Source organism: Alosa pseudoharengus, unplaced genomic scaffold (assembly GCF_046254945.1).
Source record: "Alosa pseudoharengus isolate Yale_2024_CS ecotype anadromous, Long Island Sound unplaced genomic scaffold, YU_APseudo_1.1 YU_APseudo_1.1_scf_5, whole genome shotgun sequence".
NCBI classification, from domain to species: domain Eukaryota; kingdom Metazoa; phylum Chordata; class Actinopteri; order Clupeiformes; family Clupeidae; genus Alosa; species Alosa pseudoharengus.
Genome location: NW_027468837.1, coordinates 3,669,272 through 3,687,798, shown reverse-complemented (window position 1 = coordinate 3,687,798; position 18,527 = coordinate 3,669,272). Strand labels below are relative to the sequence as shown.

At 40.1% G+C, this 18,527-nt stretch overlaps 1 protein-coding gene across 2 annotated transcripts in view; it reads left to right on the top strand.

Moving 5' to 3' along the window:
* ip6k1 (inositol hexakisphosphate kinase 1) overlaps positions 1–18,527 on the top strand; it is a 52,988-nt gene that overhangs the window by 31,260 nt on the left and 3,201 nt on the right. For both annotated transcript variants that reach the window (XM_076268487.1, XM_076268486.1), the window contains exons 4-5: positions 16,788–16,969; positions 17,836–18,011. In XM_076268487.1, coding sequence (XP_076124602.1) covers positions 16,788–16,969; positions 17,836–18,011 — 358 coding nt within the window. The remainder of the gene's footprint in view (positions 1–16,787; positions 16,970–17,835; positions 18,012–18,527) is intronic.

The window sequence follows — 18,527 nt, the reverse complement described above, 5'->3', positions numbered from 1 at the left end:
TTGTGACCTGTGAAGTTTTAGTTTCACTTTCACTAAAATCCAATATGGCGGAAAATCCATCATGGCGGAAAATGACGTCATAGGGTGCGTTGAACTCGGCTTGGTCAGAAGTTACGTGCGTGAACGCAAGTCCAACTTTGGCCTGTTGGTGGCGCTAGAGCGCTTAAGTTGCCGACATGAAACTGGGTGACATTAATCATGGGACTCAGCCTAATTAGTGTGCCAAATTTCACAACTTTTCACCAGACGGTTCTATGGGCTGCCATAGACTTCAATGGCAGAGGAATAATAAATATAGCTGCAAGCAGCAATGTGGGGGCCAAGCAGCCAGTTCAGCAGGCCAGATTTGCTATGCAACTCAATGCCGTGGCATCAGGCATATAGAATTAAGCAGTCACAGCAAGTTCCATGCAAAACAACCCAAGATTGGCTGAGTTACAAGGTCAAGTTTCACATCAAAACATAACTGATTTTGTGTGGCTGAATGTCGCCGCCCCCTCAACCAGCCAACTCACCGCCGCAATCGCCCCTGCCCGTCCCACCCTGCCCCACCCATGCACGCACGCATTAGAATTAATTGAATGGAACTCGCTGTATCAGTTTCACATCAAAATTAAAAGATCGATTGAGATATGATCATGCTTGCTGTGATTTCAATGCCCCCATAGAGGTCAAAGGTCACCAAATTATTTGTGCATCATGAGGATGAACCAGACGGTTCTATGGGCTGCCATTGACCTCCATTGCAGAATAATGCAGCAACTACAGGCCAAAATACATTTTTGCCATTTACAGAGCCCCCTAGAGGTCAAAGGTCACCATTTCTTGAGCGTACCCCTCATTAGGTCCTGAGTCCATGGACTAAGTTTGGTTATGATACATGAAAGCGTTGCTGAGATATGAGCTCACTTCCTGTATGGCGGCTTCGCCGCAAATTTCGATTGGCTGTTACAGGCGAACGCTTCTGTCAATTGTTCCAGAAAAAAATACACTGATAAGGCATGGTCTGAAGATGGTCTCTGCCAATTTTGGTGAGGATCAGCTGAAATTTGTGACTTGCGAATACTTATTCATGTTTTTGATTAAATCCAATATGGCGACCAAATCAATGACGATGACATCACAAGTTGGCTTGGGTCGGCCTAAGGACCTTCCACAGTATTGTCAGACACCACTAGTGCGTTTTAATTCTAAGCACAACAGCAGCTACAGGCCAATAGGCATATTACTTAATTACAGCGCCCCCTAGCGGTCAAAGGTCACCAGATTTTTTCAGTGCCCTACTGATGGGGTTATAAGTCCATGTACTAAGTTTGGTTATGACAGATGAAAGGGTTGCTGAGATATGAGCTCACTTCCTGTTTGGCGGCTTCGCCGCATATTTCGTTTGGCTGTTACGGGAAAACGGTTTTAGTTCCGAAGATGAAAATCGATAACTTTTGTGCGGCTTGGTCTGAAGATGTTAAGTTTCGTGAAAATCGGACAAACTATGTGAGGCGTGAAACTTTTTAAAGGTTTTTGTGAAAATCCATCATGGCGGAAAATGACGTCATAGGGTGCGTTGAACTCGGCTTGGTCCAAGGATTACAACGATACCTCATTTTTGACAATCGGGCATACGGATCAAAAGTTACGTGCGTGAACGCACATCCAACTTTGGCCTGTTGGTGGCGCTAGAGCGCTTGGGGTGCCAACATGAAACTTGGTGAAATGAATCATGGGACTGTCCCAAATCTGTGTGCCAAATTTCACAACTTTTCACCAGACGGTTCTATGGGCTGCCATAGACTTCCATGGCGGAATAATAATAATAAGAAAACTAACAAACACAATGGGGCTTCGCTGCTTGGCCCCCAATAAGAAACAGTAGAAACACAATGGGTGCCTTCGCAGCTTCGCTGCTTGGCCCCCAAATATATTGGTATAAGAAGAACACGTTGGGTTTCTCCGCTCTACTGTAGCCACTCCCCCTCTCACACAGCACAGCGCAGGACAAGAGACAGAGAGGATAGAAGTGGAGCTTTGGTAGCACTGAATCAGGACACAGCATGGGTCAGGATGTTTGGAGAACTATGTTAGGATGTTAGGAAAAACGTTGAGTAAATTAGCATAGCAATGTAACAGCACGTTTTGTTCTAATATTGGAAACATTAGCAATTTTAGACCGCTAACCTCATGTTGCCGCTTTTGCATGTGAATAAAATAGATATGTGGGCCACTGTGTAGGCTAGGGGTGGGCGATATGGACAAAAAATAATATCTCCATTTTTTGTGATTTTGACGATAACGATAATTAGTCGATATCCTTTAAAAAAAAACAATACAATAATAACCAATAACCTAACCTGTGACTTTTTAACCAAATCAACCAATGCATTGTCACTCTATTAGTCCATGAGCCACAGGCCCAAAAAGGGGCGTGTCACTACCACTTGGGGGGGTATTTTTCTAAAAGCTACATATCTCTGGAGTATAAAATGGTATGATAGCAAGTTGGATCTTGTAGCTTTGTGGCTGTACAGGCCTTCAAAGTTGACCTGATTTGAAAAAAGGAAATTCTGACTATTGGCTTTTTTTTGTTAAACCACTCAAGAGCCCAGAAAATAATCCAAACTTCATTATTACTGATGTATATGTGGTGTTTGATGTTGGCATACATATTTTGAATCATTATGTGATTTTGCCCTTCAATTTGGTTGATAACATTTTTCAGAGACAAAACGTGTTGCAGCACTAATTGAAATGCCCACTACTTCATTAATCAATACCAGCCAGTTCATCAATCAATACCAGCCAGTACCTTTCCGGAAATGTTGTCATCTTTGCTGCCATCTTTAGGGTAAAGTTCACAATTTCTTCGCCGTTTAAAAAAAAAAAAAAAAAACATAGTCCAGTCCATACAACTTCATTTCAATTTAAAAAAAAATACTGGACTAATTGTGAATTTCCAGAGCACACTTGGCAATTGATGAGCAAAGATGACAACATTTCCGGAAAGGTACTGGCTTGATGAAATTCATTCTGGACTCTCTATCCGACCACATAAACCACCTCGGGATACTTCGGTTTGGCTTTAGGGACCCTCTACTCACTACCGCGTAAGTGTAATGTTGTTTGGAACTGTAGAAGAGGTATAAAAATATTGTAGCGGCGAAATAATATGCCCTTCTCACTTCCACGCTAACGAGTTTTGACTAAAAACGGTAACATCGAACTTTCTTAAAACACATCCGAATGACATGATTTGGATGTCAACTCAACGTATGTACTCCCAATCATCCATAAATTGATCTAAAGTGCATTTTACTCCGGATAATTCCTTTAACCCCTTTAGCCAAACTTGACACATGTATAAGAGATATAAAGACATGGATGACGAATAATTTCCTGCTTTTGAACTCAGATAAAACAGAAGTCAAGGTTTTAGGTTCTAAAAATATGAGGGATATCCTATCCACATCACATGCTACATATAGTGATCTTCTACTGACCTCATCCACAAGTGTTAAAAACCTAGGAGTTATAATTGACCAGGACTTATCACTAAATAATCACATAAAACAGATCACCAAAACTTCATTTTACCATTTAAGGAACATTTCAAAGATAAGGAAGTCCTTATCCTTACCAGATGCCGAGAAATTAATCCATGCCTTTTTCACCTCAAGGATAGACTATTGCAATGCTATTACGCTGGCTGTAATAATACCTGTCTAAAGAGCTTACAGCTTATACAAAATGCAGCTGCTCACACACAAAAAAAAATATGAACATATTTCCCCCATCCTAGCATCTCTACACTGGCAACCTGTTAAAAGTCATTGACTTCAAAATATTACTTATATCTCTTGGTTGGTTGCCTGCATTGAAAGAGACCTCATGAAGACGCTCTTTTGTCTGCTTCTGACAGAAGAAGCACTTATCTACAGCTGCTGCTGAACAAGTGTACAAAGTCCCTCTAGATCAGTGGTCCCCAAACTACGGCCCGCGGGCCGGATACGGCCCGCCACCTCATTTTGGGTGGCCCCCCAAAACATGTCCGTGGTATATAGCATCTGCCCGCATGGCAGTACGACATCGTCAAACTATAACCTCCGTAATTTCCCCCATTCATTCTCTATGGCGAGTCTTAACAGTACACATGTAATACTCTTTTTGTCCACTGGTGGTTGTTTTGGCGCTGTTTCGCGTTTGCAATCGAAAGCGGAATGAAATGTAGGCCTACCTACCTGCAAACAATGTAAGAGGCCTATGCTGACTGCATCAGTGCTCAAAGTATTCTACAAGTTTATCAATTAATTGTTAATAACTAACTAACTTCAAGTCATATTTCTGGGACTTTCTGGAATAATTATTTCTATTTTTTATTCACTCATTCAAATGTTCATACAAATTCACAAAGTTCTCATCAGGTGAGTGAAAGTGGTAATTTCAGATGTTTTTGCCAGCACTTTATAAAACTCTCATAGTTTGAGAACTTCAAATTATTTGTAGGATATTGCTTGTTCACAGCTTAAGCTGTGTATGCAAAGACACAGAGTTCAGAGTTCACACATTTTGAATAAAATACACTTTTGGGACTCCCTGCTAATACTTTTGGGAATGCTATTTTTTTATTAGTATTATTTCATTTGAGCTACATTTTACACTGATATGGCATGATTGCAATATAAACACAGCTAACAATGGTATTAAATTGCAGCCTATGATTAAATGGAATGGAATATTCAACTAAGGTAGACTGCTGTTGTTCACAGCACTAAGCTATTTATGGTTACTAATATACTCCGAGTCTCTGGCCCTCTCTTAGAGCCAGGCATAGTGAGCTGGCCCTCGGAAGAAAAAGTTTGGGGACCACTGCTCTAGATGGACTTGATGCAGTTGGAGGTGTTGCTGCAGGTTCAGAAGATGGTCTACCACGTCTTTTCTGCCTTTTCTGCCTGCTTCACATGATTAGTAGTGAAGCATGCTGCAGATGCTCACTGTTCCAGGTGGATTTGTAGCAGTTCCTGTGCCAAACTGCTTTGTTCTGTTGTAAAATAACTGCACTGTAACATTGTAATCGTTGGCTGATCTGTGATCACCAATTTCCATACTCTCTCATGGACAAAAACAAGAAATTTGGCATATAGTGATGGGTCATTCACCAGTCCACACATATCTGCCACTGGATACATAGCCCAAAATCTGTTTCTTTTAGAATATGTGTGCCATCACCAGACTAACAGAAAGACACACCTCAGAATATAACCTAACTAGACTGTGCCACCATGAACTATGAAAATGTGCTTGCTCAAATGTAGAAGGCTAGAAGGTCACTAATATCACCAACCATGAAGAACAGAGCACTATGTGCTTCAGGTTATTCGATATTCTAAATTCTATAACTGCCAGCCAACTGTCACTGCTAGTGTCTCTCTTTCTCTTTCTCTCTCTTACACACACACACAAACACTCACCTGTCTGTTTGTCCATCTGATCCTTTTACCCTTTCTTTTCTTAAGGAAAAAAGGTGGATTGTCCACACACTTGCTCCCATCAGGAATTTGTATTGACTTATTCACCCGTGTGTAACGTTTCGAGCTTATACACTCAGACTTGAATATCAGACAATAATGTGCTCTAAAATACATCGGAATATAATCTATTAAGAGTCCCCGGAGGGGGGGGGGGGGGGGGGGGGGGGCATATTGACACTACTTCTTAAACGTGAACTGTACTGGATTTACACACTGGATACAATGGCACCTAAAGGGTTAAATGAAGACTTCAGTATTAGGCCCTTTCTGTAACTGATTATGTGTCTCGACTCGACTGTGTGAATTGATATTTGGATATGGTTATATATTATTAGGCCTGTCACGATAACAAATTTTGCTGGACGATAAATTGTCTCAGAAATTATTGCGATAAGCGATAATATTGTCGTTCTGAGAATTTTCCTCGGGAAGAGGAAGACGGCCCACTTGTTGTGTTTTTTTTCCCCCAACTGGGAAAACTGCAGCGGATGATTGTGTTTTAGATCCATATGCATGTTTGTTGTGTTGCCGCTTTTAATTGCGACTGTTTTCCAACAAATGCGACACACCGACTCGCACGTGTTCAGTGGTTCACCACGGGCATTCGGTTTAAATCCGAAATGCTCCCACACTGCAGCTGTCGCGTTTGGCTTAGAAACAATTCCATCTTTTTTGTCTTTATTAGGCGTAGCCTACTGGAACTCGCAACTAGCTTTCTCTCTGCCTAGTGCCTACCGGTATACTTCTCACGCGGCTTTTTAGCTGCACTCTGTGGTAGGATACGCCAGTAGTCCCGCCTCCCCACACACCATGCGACTGACAAGTGACTGACATGAGGGTTCACTCATCGTTACTCTAAGGACCCGAGAGAGGGAGAGAGAGAGACGAGGAAAACAAACAAGCAAATGGCATTTATCGCGGCCAGAAAAATTATCGAGCTAATTTTAATTATCATGCGATTAATTGATTTATTGAATATCGCGACAGGCCTATATATTATATTTTATAAATGTGAATGTAGTCTCCTTTATATAAGTGTATGATTAGTAACCTGTAGACTGAATAGACGCCAATATCATGTTTACTTATTATGATGGCCTAATGCGGCCTGATACACAGCCAAGTATTCTGATAGGGTGGAAGCTTGTACTTATTTATAAAAAAAAAAAAATATATATATATATATAAAGTATATTATATAAATGTTTTTCTATAAGTACATGCTTTTTGTAGATATTATGACATTGTGTATATATGTATATAAATGTTTTGTAAATCTATGTAGTTATAGCCTATCACTCTGATGGGTCATGTGACCTTTTGTACTTGTTTAAATATGGCGACAGTCTGACTGATATTCAAGTCTGATGAAGAGCGTATAAGCTCAAAACGTTACACACGGGTGAATAAATCAATACAAATTCCTGATGGGAGCAAGTATGCGGACAATCTACCTTTTTTCCTTTTGATAGCTTAGCACTTTTTGTCCAGCACCTGCCTTGGATGTGCGCACCAACAAACTACTTTTCATTTGACGACCCTTTCTTTTCTTCACACTTACATAGGCTACTGAAGGCCTTACAGACTTCAGCTGATACTAGCTATGTAAAAGTCTATTAAACTTGATTTAACAGAGATCTCTGCACTTTGTGCTCTGAATGGGTGTAGACAAGAACTGGCAGAGCAGGCTAGGCCTACACTCAAGCACACTAATAGGCATGAATTGATATTGAAGTATTCTTTTTTTAAGCGGACAATTTCTTGTTAAAGAGATCAATTATCAGCCTAAAAATGTTTTATAATGTTGTATTGTTTATGTGGTCCACTTTTGCACACTACCTTGTAGAATATCTTTGCTTTTTGGCACCAAACCCTATAATACCAGCAATGTGAGGTTTATGGACAAAAAACCTAATTTGACCTTTTCTGAATTTGACCTTTGATCCCTACATAATCACAAGGGATATATTAGATTATTACACATTTATCCAGAGAGGCCAATGAAAACCTCGAAAAACGAAAACGAGATATCTTATCTCAAGGGGCTATCCCCCTAAGCAAATAAATTGAAATTGAAATAAAATGCATTTCACCATGCATCTGACCACCTGAACCAACTCACCACACTAAACTCAAGTGGGAGCTATGAAGAAAGTTAACATCCTGCCTTAAAAATGTAAATGTGCAAATGTATGAAAAATAAAATGAATTTAACAAACATAAGTTAGCAGTGCATGAGCAATACGATCAACTGATACGATTAGGTTACATCAGATCAAATAATTTTGTAGGCTAGGTGGTGGTGCTGTGTAATAGGCTATCCACCATAAAGGCCAGATCCTGCACCCATTCCGGGCATTTAAATTGCTACTGGTCTGCCTTTTTTCTCCAAGAACTGTCCAATTTCCTCTCGTAGTTCAAAGAAACGCTTGAGTACGGCACCTCGGCTTAACCACCGTACTACAGCGTGGTATGGTAAGCCAGACAGAATGCCATTATCACTAAGAAAACAGTCAAACTGACGGTGAGTCAGACCTCGCGACCTGATTAAATTTACAGTTTGCACAACCACACTTTAACATGATCCAAGTTTAGTGTTTTACAACACAACACTTCCTGGTGCAAAATACAATAAAATGCCCAAACATCTTGTCCTCCGTTTGCAGGCTGCACTTTGTCTCTGAATTTTGTCGCAACGCCTGCTTTTCTCCCGACAATGTAGCCAAACTGACAGCACAGGACCAGTCAACTCCGAACTTTTTTTTTGTTTTTTGGCTGCGCCTAGCGGCTGAATTGAGCATTTTGGTTATTTCTTTGAAAATTCATAACTCCTCACAGGAATGGGCTAGAGATTTTTATTCTCTACAAGTCTGGGCCGGATTAAACCATCTAGCGGGCCCTAGAACAAAGATATAATACTCTCCAAAAATTAACATGCGAATCCCACAAGTCCCCAAATTAGACACATAGTCCCCCCCTACTATAAGCACAAATTCCATGATACATTGACAAAGCAAAAATTAAAGACAGTTACGAGCATGAGTCAAAAAAGAAAACACAGGATCATGGCAAGATCATCATGTTAAAGACTGGACATGAGAGAAGTCTTTTGTCACCCTCTTGGACCTTGGCGACACCTGAGGGGACCCCAAGGAAAATCTCTAAAGCAGCACTTGCAAAGCATTTGCAGAAACTTGCATCACTATCAGATAATCTAACAGATTAATATAATACAGCAACAATCATTGATGGAATGTCTCTGGTCCAGAAGGTCAATAACAATGTCTCAACTTATGCAGACATTGCTGCTGCTATTCATAGCATGATCCGTAAAGAGGCAAAGCAGAGGCAGATCATTTTTTAGATTAAATTAGATTAGATTTATTGTCATTATGCAGAGAACAAATACAGAGACAACGAAATGCAGTTTGCGTCTAACCAGAAGTGCAAAAAAGCAGAAAAGTGCAATGTGATATACACAGTATAGGCAGGTGGTGCATAGACAGGACAAGAAATATAGTGCAGTGTAGACAGTAGTATACAGTTGTTTTGCAGAAGGTGGTTTAGAGTAGCAAAAATTAAATATAAATATGTGCAGTGTATTAGCAGTTACCTTATAAGAGCAGAATAAATATGGCTATGTACTGTAATATGAACAATGTATGAACAACATGTACAGGTATGTGCAATGTAGTGGCGGTACCATTATAGTAGTAGTAAGAACAATATAGATATATGCAGTGTATTAACAGATAAATATATTACAGAAAAACTGAATAAATATGGATATTTAGTATGAACCATATAGACAGATATGTACAGTATGTACAACTATGTGCAGTGTGGTAACAGTACCATTGTAGTGCAGAAACAGTAACATTACAATAGTATTAATAATAAGTGTATGTGCAGGATGAAAAGCAGTAGAATATGGCTATGTACAGTATAAGTGTAATTACAGTATGTACGTTTGTAAATAAATAGATGGATGGGATAGATGGGTGGGATAGGGTAGTGCAGTTGTGGGGGGGGGGGGCTAGGGGATGTCCGCCTCCTTGTTGTCCCTGTCAAGGTTGCCATGGTCGTGGACACCTCAACAGGCACAGGCAAGGAGACATCAGGCGGGGGCGGGGCAGGGGGTGATGGTGGCTTAATTTGTTGGATGTCACCGGGATGCAAAGCTAGAGTTCAGTAGGGTAACAGCAGCAGGAAAGAAGCTTCCTCTGAACCTGCTGGTTCGGATGCGGAGAGACCTGTAACGCCTCCCGGAGGGGAGTGGGGTGAACAGTCTGTGGTTGGGGTGAGAACAGTCTTTGATGATGCGCGCCTTACGCAAGCATCGCTTGCCCTGGATGGCCTCGATGGAGGGGAGTGAGGAACCGGTGATGTGTTGAGCAGTTTTCACCACCCTCTGCAGTGCTTTCCGGTCGTGGGCAGAGCAGTTGCCATACCAAACTGTGACACAGTTGGTGATGATGCTCTCGATGTTGCAGCGGTAGACGTTCACCAAGATCTGAGGAGACAGATGGACCTCAGAAAGAAGAGACGCTGGTGAGCCTTTTTGATCAGGGTAGAGGTGTTGAGGGTCCAAGAGAGGTCCTCAGAGATGTGGACACCCAGAAACTTGAAGCTGGTGACATGCTCCACCTCAGTCCTGTTGACGAGAATGGGTGTGTGTGTGCTAGCTTTAGACCTCCTGAAGTCCACAATGAGCTCTTTGGTCTTCTTGGTGTTGAGAGCCAGGTTGTTATCAGTGCACCACGATGTTAGGTGCTGGACCTCCTCCCTGTAGGCCGTCTCATCGTTATTGCTGATGAGCCCAATCACCGTAGTGTCATCTGCAAACTTGACAATGGTGTTAGAGCCATGTACAGGTGTGAAGTCGTAGGTGAAGAGGGAGTAGAGAAGAGGGCTCAGCACACATCCAGGTGCGATTATCTAACCTAACAGACTGAGGTCTGTTGGTTAGGAAGTCCAGAATCCATAAGTTTGTTTTTTCTTTTATCACATACACATATATTGGTAGATGTTTTTTCTTTACCTTGCCATGTTTCGATGTATACTTCCGTCTTCATCAGAAGGTCACACGGTGGAGTAGTGTGACACGTTTTTATCAGCTGATGTTGTTATGGAGGTGTGATCCACCTGTCAGTTTTTTGACAGGTGGACCACACCTCCTGCATGCCAGAGTCATTAAGCAGGAGAACAACCGATACCACCGCTGGATAAAGGAGGCGATTAAAATAAGAAAGTGGAGCCCAAGACGATGAACAGAGATGAGTGAGCATATATGCTCTCCCATACCTGGAGTGCCGTCCTGGGGGGCTGCGGACTGACAGCAGGAGGTGTGGTCCACCTGTCAAAAAACTGACAGGTGGATCACACCTCTGTAACAACATCAGCTGATAAAAACGCGTCACACTACTCCACCATGTGACCTTCTGATGAAGATAGAAATATACGTCGAAACATGTCAAAGTAAAGAAAAAACATCTACCAATATATGTGTATGTGATAAAAGAAAAACCAAACCTATTTATCTCGAGTGTAGACACAATGAATGCAATACAAGTAGTCCAGAATCAGGTTACAGAGGGAGGTATTGATGCCCAGTTCACTAAGTTTGGTGATCAGTTTGGAGGGGATGATGGTGTTGAACGCTGAGCTGAAGTCAATGAACAGCATTCTTACATAGCTGCATAGCATAGTTGCTATTGTCAAGGTGGGACAGGGCAGAGTGAAGTGCCATAGAGATGGCATCTGTTCTGCTCCTGTTCTGACGATGAATTCAATGAATAGATTAAAGATCCTTTGTACTCGTTTCAGCTACAATTAAAAAAAAAACATTTGTACTGCAGACCTATGTATGTCATCATTTAACATTAATTTCAACTCACAATTGAAAGTAAGGAAGGTAGAATAGTCATGATCAATAAGGTCTGCATTCAGGTATTGCCATAACATGTTGCTCTGAAAACTCAAATTAGCTTTTTTTTGCACATAAATCTTGAATTTTATCAACCAAAATGAAGAGCAAAATCACGTAATGAGTCAAAATATTTATGCCAACATCAAACACCACATATGCATCAGTAATAATAAGATTTGGATTATTTTCTGGGCTCTTATGAGTGTTTTAACAAAAAAAGACAATAGGCGGAATTTCCTTTTTTTCAAATCAGAGGTCAACTTTGAAGGCCTGTACAGCCACAAAGCTACAAGATCCAACTTGCTATCATACCATTTTATACTCCAGAGATATGTAGCTTTCAGAAAAATATAGTGAGAATTTGCCCCCCCCCCCAAGTGGTAGTGACGACCCCCTGTGGCTCATGGACTATATAACACATTTCCAATTTTGCCCCCACTTGTGTGTGTGGCAATGACATGGTCTAGCCAGCTACATTAGAGAAGATGACTAGGCCTAACAGTTTCCCAAGAGAAAGTCTGAAGCTGAAGTTCCTTTCAAAAACCTTTACTTAGGATTCACTGTAAAACTAAGCAGACCAACAGAGTACATCTCGGTTATCAGGGTTGGGTCAGATTACTTTGAAATGTAATCCATTACTGACTACAAATTACATGGCAATTTTTGTAATCAGTAACGTAATCAGTTGGATTACCAAAAATATGTAACGTAATCTGATTACTTTAGGATTACTTTTAGATTACTTCAATAAATATGTCCCTTATGTAAAAGACACCACCACCTAATTGATGAAAGAATTCTCATTCTATTTTTCTCTTTATTATTTCATTACATCTAAGAAATCTCTTTGCTCTGAGTAAAGCATTCCTGTAGCAATGGAGTTTTTCAGACATTCGTCATGACAGAGCCAGCGAAAAAGAAGCAAAAACTGAGAAAACAGTAAGGAAATTGCCAATACTGCATAGTTTACCTTTAAGATTAGGAGGAAAAGATCAGGCAGTGTGCCGAGAGACCTGCCCCAATAGTAAATAAGTTAGTAAATAAGTTAGCCTGGCTATCTTTTAACTTACTATCATAAAAAAGTTGCATTGTTTGCATGATAAAATGTAATCAGGTAATCCCCAACAATGTAACTGTGATCTGATTACACAATTTTTTTATTGTAATGGGCTGATTATAGTTACTTGATTTTTGTAATCAGATTACGTAATCCAGATTACATGTAATCCGTTACTACCCAACCCTGTCGGTTATTTCCTTCAATATTTTGTTTAAGAGAAAGCATTCCAAGTTACAGAATAGAAACTAATGCGTTAGCTTATGGCTAATGTATTTGAGAAATCCCATAGAGATGCACAGTTACATACAGTTAGCATAATCGATACACGTAGATATTTAGAGCGAACTTCAGTCCATTTACAAAAGGGCAGTGTTGTAATGTAACGGAGTACAAATACTTCGTTACTGTACTTAAGTAGAAATTTCACGTATCTTTACTTTACTTCGCTATTTAAATTTATGTCAACTTTCACTTTTACTCCACTACATTTCCTAGATAAAATGTATACTTTTACTCCGTTATATTTCCACTAAGCATCTTCGTTACTCGTTACTAAAACATAAAACATAAAATTAGAAGAAATGTGTGCGACTGCAATAAGGAAGGTTTGGCGAATCACTGCTCCTAGATTGCATTACGCACACTCCGCACTCTATTTCAGCGCTTGTTTGTTGCTAAAGGAGGAGGACGCACAACTGAAACTGCCATGGAAGCACGAGCACCTACTGGAGGACCTCCCGTTATCATAGACGACCACCCCGACGATAGTGGTGAACTCTGTGAACAGGGTAGTGGTGAAGATAACGTCATACACCTGTGGCCGTATTTGCAAGGAATGTTTCTGTACATTGGCAGCTTTCTGTGAAGCTGAACACTCCGCTACCTGCCTCAGCGGCCTGTGAAAGGCTATTTAGCATCGCAGGACTTGTCTTCAGTCCAAGAAGAGTAAGACTGAATCAGGCCCAGGGTGGGAAATCGGGAGAATTCCCGGTGGGCCGCTTCACTTTTGGGCCGGTCGAGGAAAACAATATTGACATTTGTCACGTTAGCCTATCTTTTCTTAAAGTAGGACACGTTCTGCATTCTGTGCATGACACCAATGCAATGCCTCTGCATGGGTTGTAACCTATGTGAGGGAGTTCTCCCCTCCCAAAAAGATTTGGTTGGGTCCATATAGCCCGTCTTTTCCAAAAAGTTTTCTCTTTGTGGAAGCGTGGGATTTCAAAGGCTTTCTTTCTTTCTTTCTGTTTTTGTTAACTTGTGGAATAGTGGAATATTTTTTGTTAACTTCTTAGTTGAATATTATTATTTTTTTTTATATTAGGTTATTATATAACCTTTAAACATTTGTTGAACCATGGTACTAATAAGAACTACAGGATAGTAAGAGCTGAAATGTTGCTTCATTTATCCAATTTCCACCACTATGGAAAACGTGGGCCGGTCTTGGGCCTGAAACTCCCAAGCACTGAATTCTGGCAACTTTGAAAACCAGCTTTTGAAGATGAACAGACACCTTTTCAGTTTCAACTAATGACTGTAGGGCTGTAACGATTTAAGATTTGAAACAGAAATCGCGACATTCATATCCACGATACTGTGTCGCGGTGTGAAAAGGCAGAATCGCGACACACACTTTCTAGTGTTTCACGCAGTGCTTTGCAGCTTATGCGGCCGCAAAAGCAACCCACAACTCCCGCTTTACTTATCGGTAGCCTACGTTGTCCAAAAACAAATAAATAAATAAATAATAATTTCATACCTCTCCTTGCTTTCATTGTAGACTATGTGTGCAACTTTACCAAACAGTATAGAAGTAAACCCCCTCTCCTTGCCCCGCTCTCTCTCGCGCTCCCTCCCTCTCGCGCTCCCTCCCTCTCACTCTCCCTCCCTCTCCTGCTCAATGAACACGCGCAACTTAAATAAAACATTCACAATCGTGAAAGCAAGGACGCATAGACGACTAGCTAAATTACTATTAAATCCGCTTAGCATCATTAGCATGCTGCACATATTTGTTTAAAACTCTTGCATTGAAGTTGACTGATCATCTCAATACCAACGTTTCCCAAAAGGGCCTGTCCCAAGGAGAACAAGTATTACCTTGAAACTTAAACACACATGGGGAAACTGAACAGTCCAATCAGTAGACTATGATAGGCTAAGCTATATGCTACTTTGTTTACAATGTTTCCAGGCTTCAACCAGACAGCTGAATTAAAGAGGTAGAGTTGTAATAAAAAATAGTAGGCCTAGGCTATAGGCTAATCTGCATAAAGTGTGCTGTCATAAATATCAGTCATTCAGAAAAATATTTTTATATCAGGATATAAAATAATAGATATATTATATTGTAATCCTCTGGTGTTCTAAGGGAGGCTGTTAAAATGTTATTTAATAAAATGTCTAGCCCCCCCCCCCCCCCAAAAATAAATAAATAAATAAATAAAAATAAAAAAATCGAGATTCGTATCGAACCGTGGGTCAAAAATCGTGATACAAACCGAATCGGGAGGTTTGTGTATCGTTACAGCCCTAAATGACTGGCATATTAGTAGCTGGACATAGGTGGCCTGTGTGTGTGTGTGTGTGTGTGTGTGTGTGTGTGTGTGTGTGTGTGTGTGTGTGTGTGTGTGTGTGTGTGTGTGTGTGTGTGTGTGTGTGTGTGTGTGTGTGTGTGTGTGTGTGTGTGTGTGTGTGTGTGTGTGTGTGTGTGTGTGTGTGTGTGTGTGTGTGTGTGTGTGTGTGAGTGAGATGGTGACCTGGGGAGTAAGCCCTAGAAATGCTCGTACCACATGACCAAAATGTTTTCCCTACAAGCAGGTCATTTTTTTTAAAGAAATAAGTTATTTATTTTTCATTTTTACCTGAAGTTCATGCAAAAGTGACATTTTTGTTTCTGTTTTTTTTCTTTGATGTCAGCTCTAAAAATATGCTGTTTGTTCTTTGAACTTAAGAGAATTGTCCCTGAAAAGTCCTAGAAAAGAATGTGATTTTGATTTGATGAGTGAGATTAAGAAGATATGGGAACCCTGAATATGCTTTATGCTTTACTATAAGAAAGCCAAAATAAAGTTCACAATAAAAGTTCAAAATAAAACCGCTTGCTTTTTACTTTTTACTTTTACTTCAAATACTTAAGTACATTAAATATCAGAAAATTACTTTTGTTACTTAAGTACAGTATATATCAGATACTTTAAGACTTTTACTTAAGTAATATTCTAAAAGGTAACTTTCACTTTTTTCTTTTTCTAGTGTGATACTTGTTCTTTTACTCAAGTATTGCTTTCTAGTACTTTATACAACACTGCAAAAGGGTTACATGAGAAGAGTTCTTTGTTTACAACTGACTATTAAAATACTCAAAGGCAAGTGTTTTCTCTCCATATAATACCATGTAGGAAAAAATGTGACTGTCTCATCAATGTTACGTGAACAGAAGTAGCTGCACAAAATCCCAAGTAGGCCACGTCTTGATCTCGCTACACAAAATAAACATTAGGCCTGTGTGTGACAACGTGGACCCACTAGCGATCATGTGACACTTGCTCTGCTGCAACGGGGCTTCTCTTGCATTCACCTCCTGGATTTAGTGAATGTATGGGGTTTCAATGCGTGATTTTGAGTGTTTTTTCCCCATAAGTAATTTAATTACTCGATAATGTAAATTTGCACATCATTAAAACTACAATCACGATATTATCGCAGACGATATATATCGCCCACCCCTACAACTGTATAGGCTACAACTGTATGCTTTAACAGAGAACTTTAAATTGAACCTATACTGATGAAGTTCAAGTAGTTTGTAGTCATGTAGTCAAAAAAGGAATTGTAATGAAATTCATTGTGCCTCTAGAGCTAGCTCAAGTTTAAAGAATACATTAAAAGTAGTACTTGTATATTGTGTGTGTATGGGGTGGCATGGATATGTGGCTAGTAATATGAGAATAAAAGATGAATTGCTCCTAAACTGGCATGTGTTCCAAGACAATAGCGATGATGTAGTCTTTCAAAATAACCTCATCTAGAGTATTCCTTCCTACAGGGCACAGTTTAACATGTAATGTAAACATTGTTCTCACAACATTTTTGATTGGTTAAACAAATTTAACTAGCAAGTCTGCAAGTAGCCTAGGCTGCAGGTTAAACTTTACATTACATTATTACGTTACATTATTTTGCTGTAGTAAAGAGCTGCAAATTACATGTTTTGTCCCGTTCTCTCTTCTTCCCCCACCTATCCCCTTTCCTCTCTTACACTCTGGATCTGAAGTTTGCAGGAATTGAAGAGCCCACGACTTGAACTGCAGATGCACTCAGAGGTGCCATTCCAAATGCTGGATGGGAACAGCGGCCTTATCTCAGAGAAGATTACTCACAACCCTTGGAGTCTACGCTGTCACAAACAACAGCTTAGCCGGATGCGGTCAGAATCCAAAGATAGGAAGCTCTACAGTATCCTGCTTTACATTTTCAAAAAATAAAACAAAAAACATTTTATCCATAAAACCTTGGTGAAAAAATGAATGACTACCTACAATATTTTTTGATTTATGGAATTACAAAAAGAGAGATCAAAAAGTCTTTCTGTAAATGCACTTGTTTGCAATTGCTAGCCATTTTTAACCACAAGCTATGTATTTATGAAAAAAGGGGTGGGTTAAATTACCACATATAAATAATAAATAAATTGCCACATATTGACCTTGGTGGCAGGGCTAATTTATTTTATGATTGCAAAGGAAAGTGGGAACACACTTAAACTTGTTGACCTTGGTTCAAGATTGTTTTGACAGGATAGCCAGAAGATTAAAACAACCAAATAGAAGCCAAGATTTTATTCATCTGTTCTGTCTACTAAAGCTCATTTTGCACTCGCCTTTGAGGCAAACCATTCTTTCCATCAGCCCAGCGTTTCCCAAACTGCAAATAATACGCAGGAAAAAGCCATATTCAGTTTTTTTTATTATTGTTGTTAAATAATAGTAAAAAAATTGCTGAAATTGTAAACTATTTTAAATCAAATGTCATGATGTTAGTTACCTAGGTACCTAACTGACTATCTGCATACTGAATGTTGCACCTGCTTGCAAGTAACAGTCAATTACACCACGGTAGAACAACATAGAAATAGCAAAAGGTTGTCCGCTAATAACTGCAATGGCATGACATAAAAAGTTTGAGAAACACTGCATTAGCCTACCACCATCAGTGAGACAGATGTGCATATGAGAAGCAGACCACCACCAAAACGCCATGCTGTCCACCATGCTGATCAAAATCATATTAATCAAAACTCCTTGACCATTGACTCCTCCCAGAATTCCTTTTGTTGGAGAATGTTGTGCATCACTTCAGCTATCCTTGCATCCTTGACCTGAAAATGGGCACCCGGCAACATGGAGATGATGCATCAGAAGAGAAGGCAGCACGGCAGATGAAGAAATGTGAGCAGAGCACCTCTGCAACGCTGGGGGTGCGGGTCTGTGGTATGCAGGTGAGCCATGCATGTCTTAGATTTTGGATGAAACAATAGCCTGCCATTTATGAGAGACATTAGCATTGGTACTGTAGCACTGATGCAGTACACCATACCTGGTGGCCGCTACACAAATGGGTGATGTGGGAAAAGTTTGTATCATGTACAGTTTTTATTATAGCACATCCTTATGACCAGCATATCAAATATATTAGTGTATAGATGTAAATGTGTTGCAATTAAATTCACTAGGTGTGCTCCTGGCCTAAAATGTGGCCAATGCATCGTTAGCACTGTGGGGCTGTTTAAATGTGACACTGAGCCATTGTTACAGTAGTCAAATCAGTATATATTTTTTACTGAACAGATGTCTTGTGTGATTACATATTTGTCTCGTAATGTATATAATCTGCTGCTAAATATGTACATCAGCATTTAGCATTATGCTTCCCTTTGCACTTTGTCGACAGTGAGTATAGAGAAGTTATATACCCTCCCTGCAGAGGAAGCAGCTCTAGCTAATGGCTTTCCTGT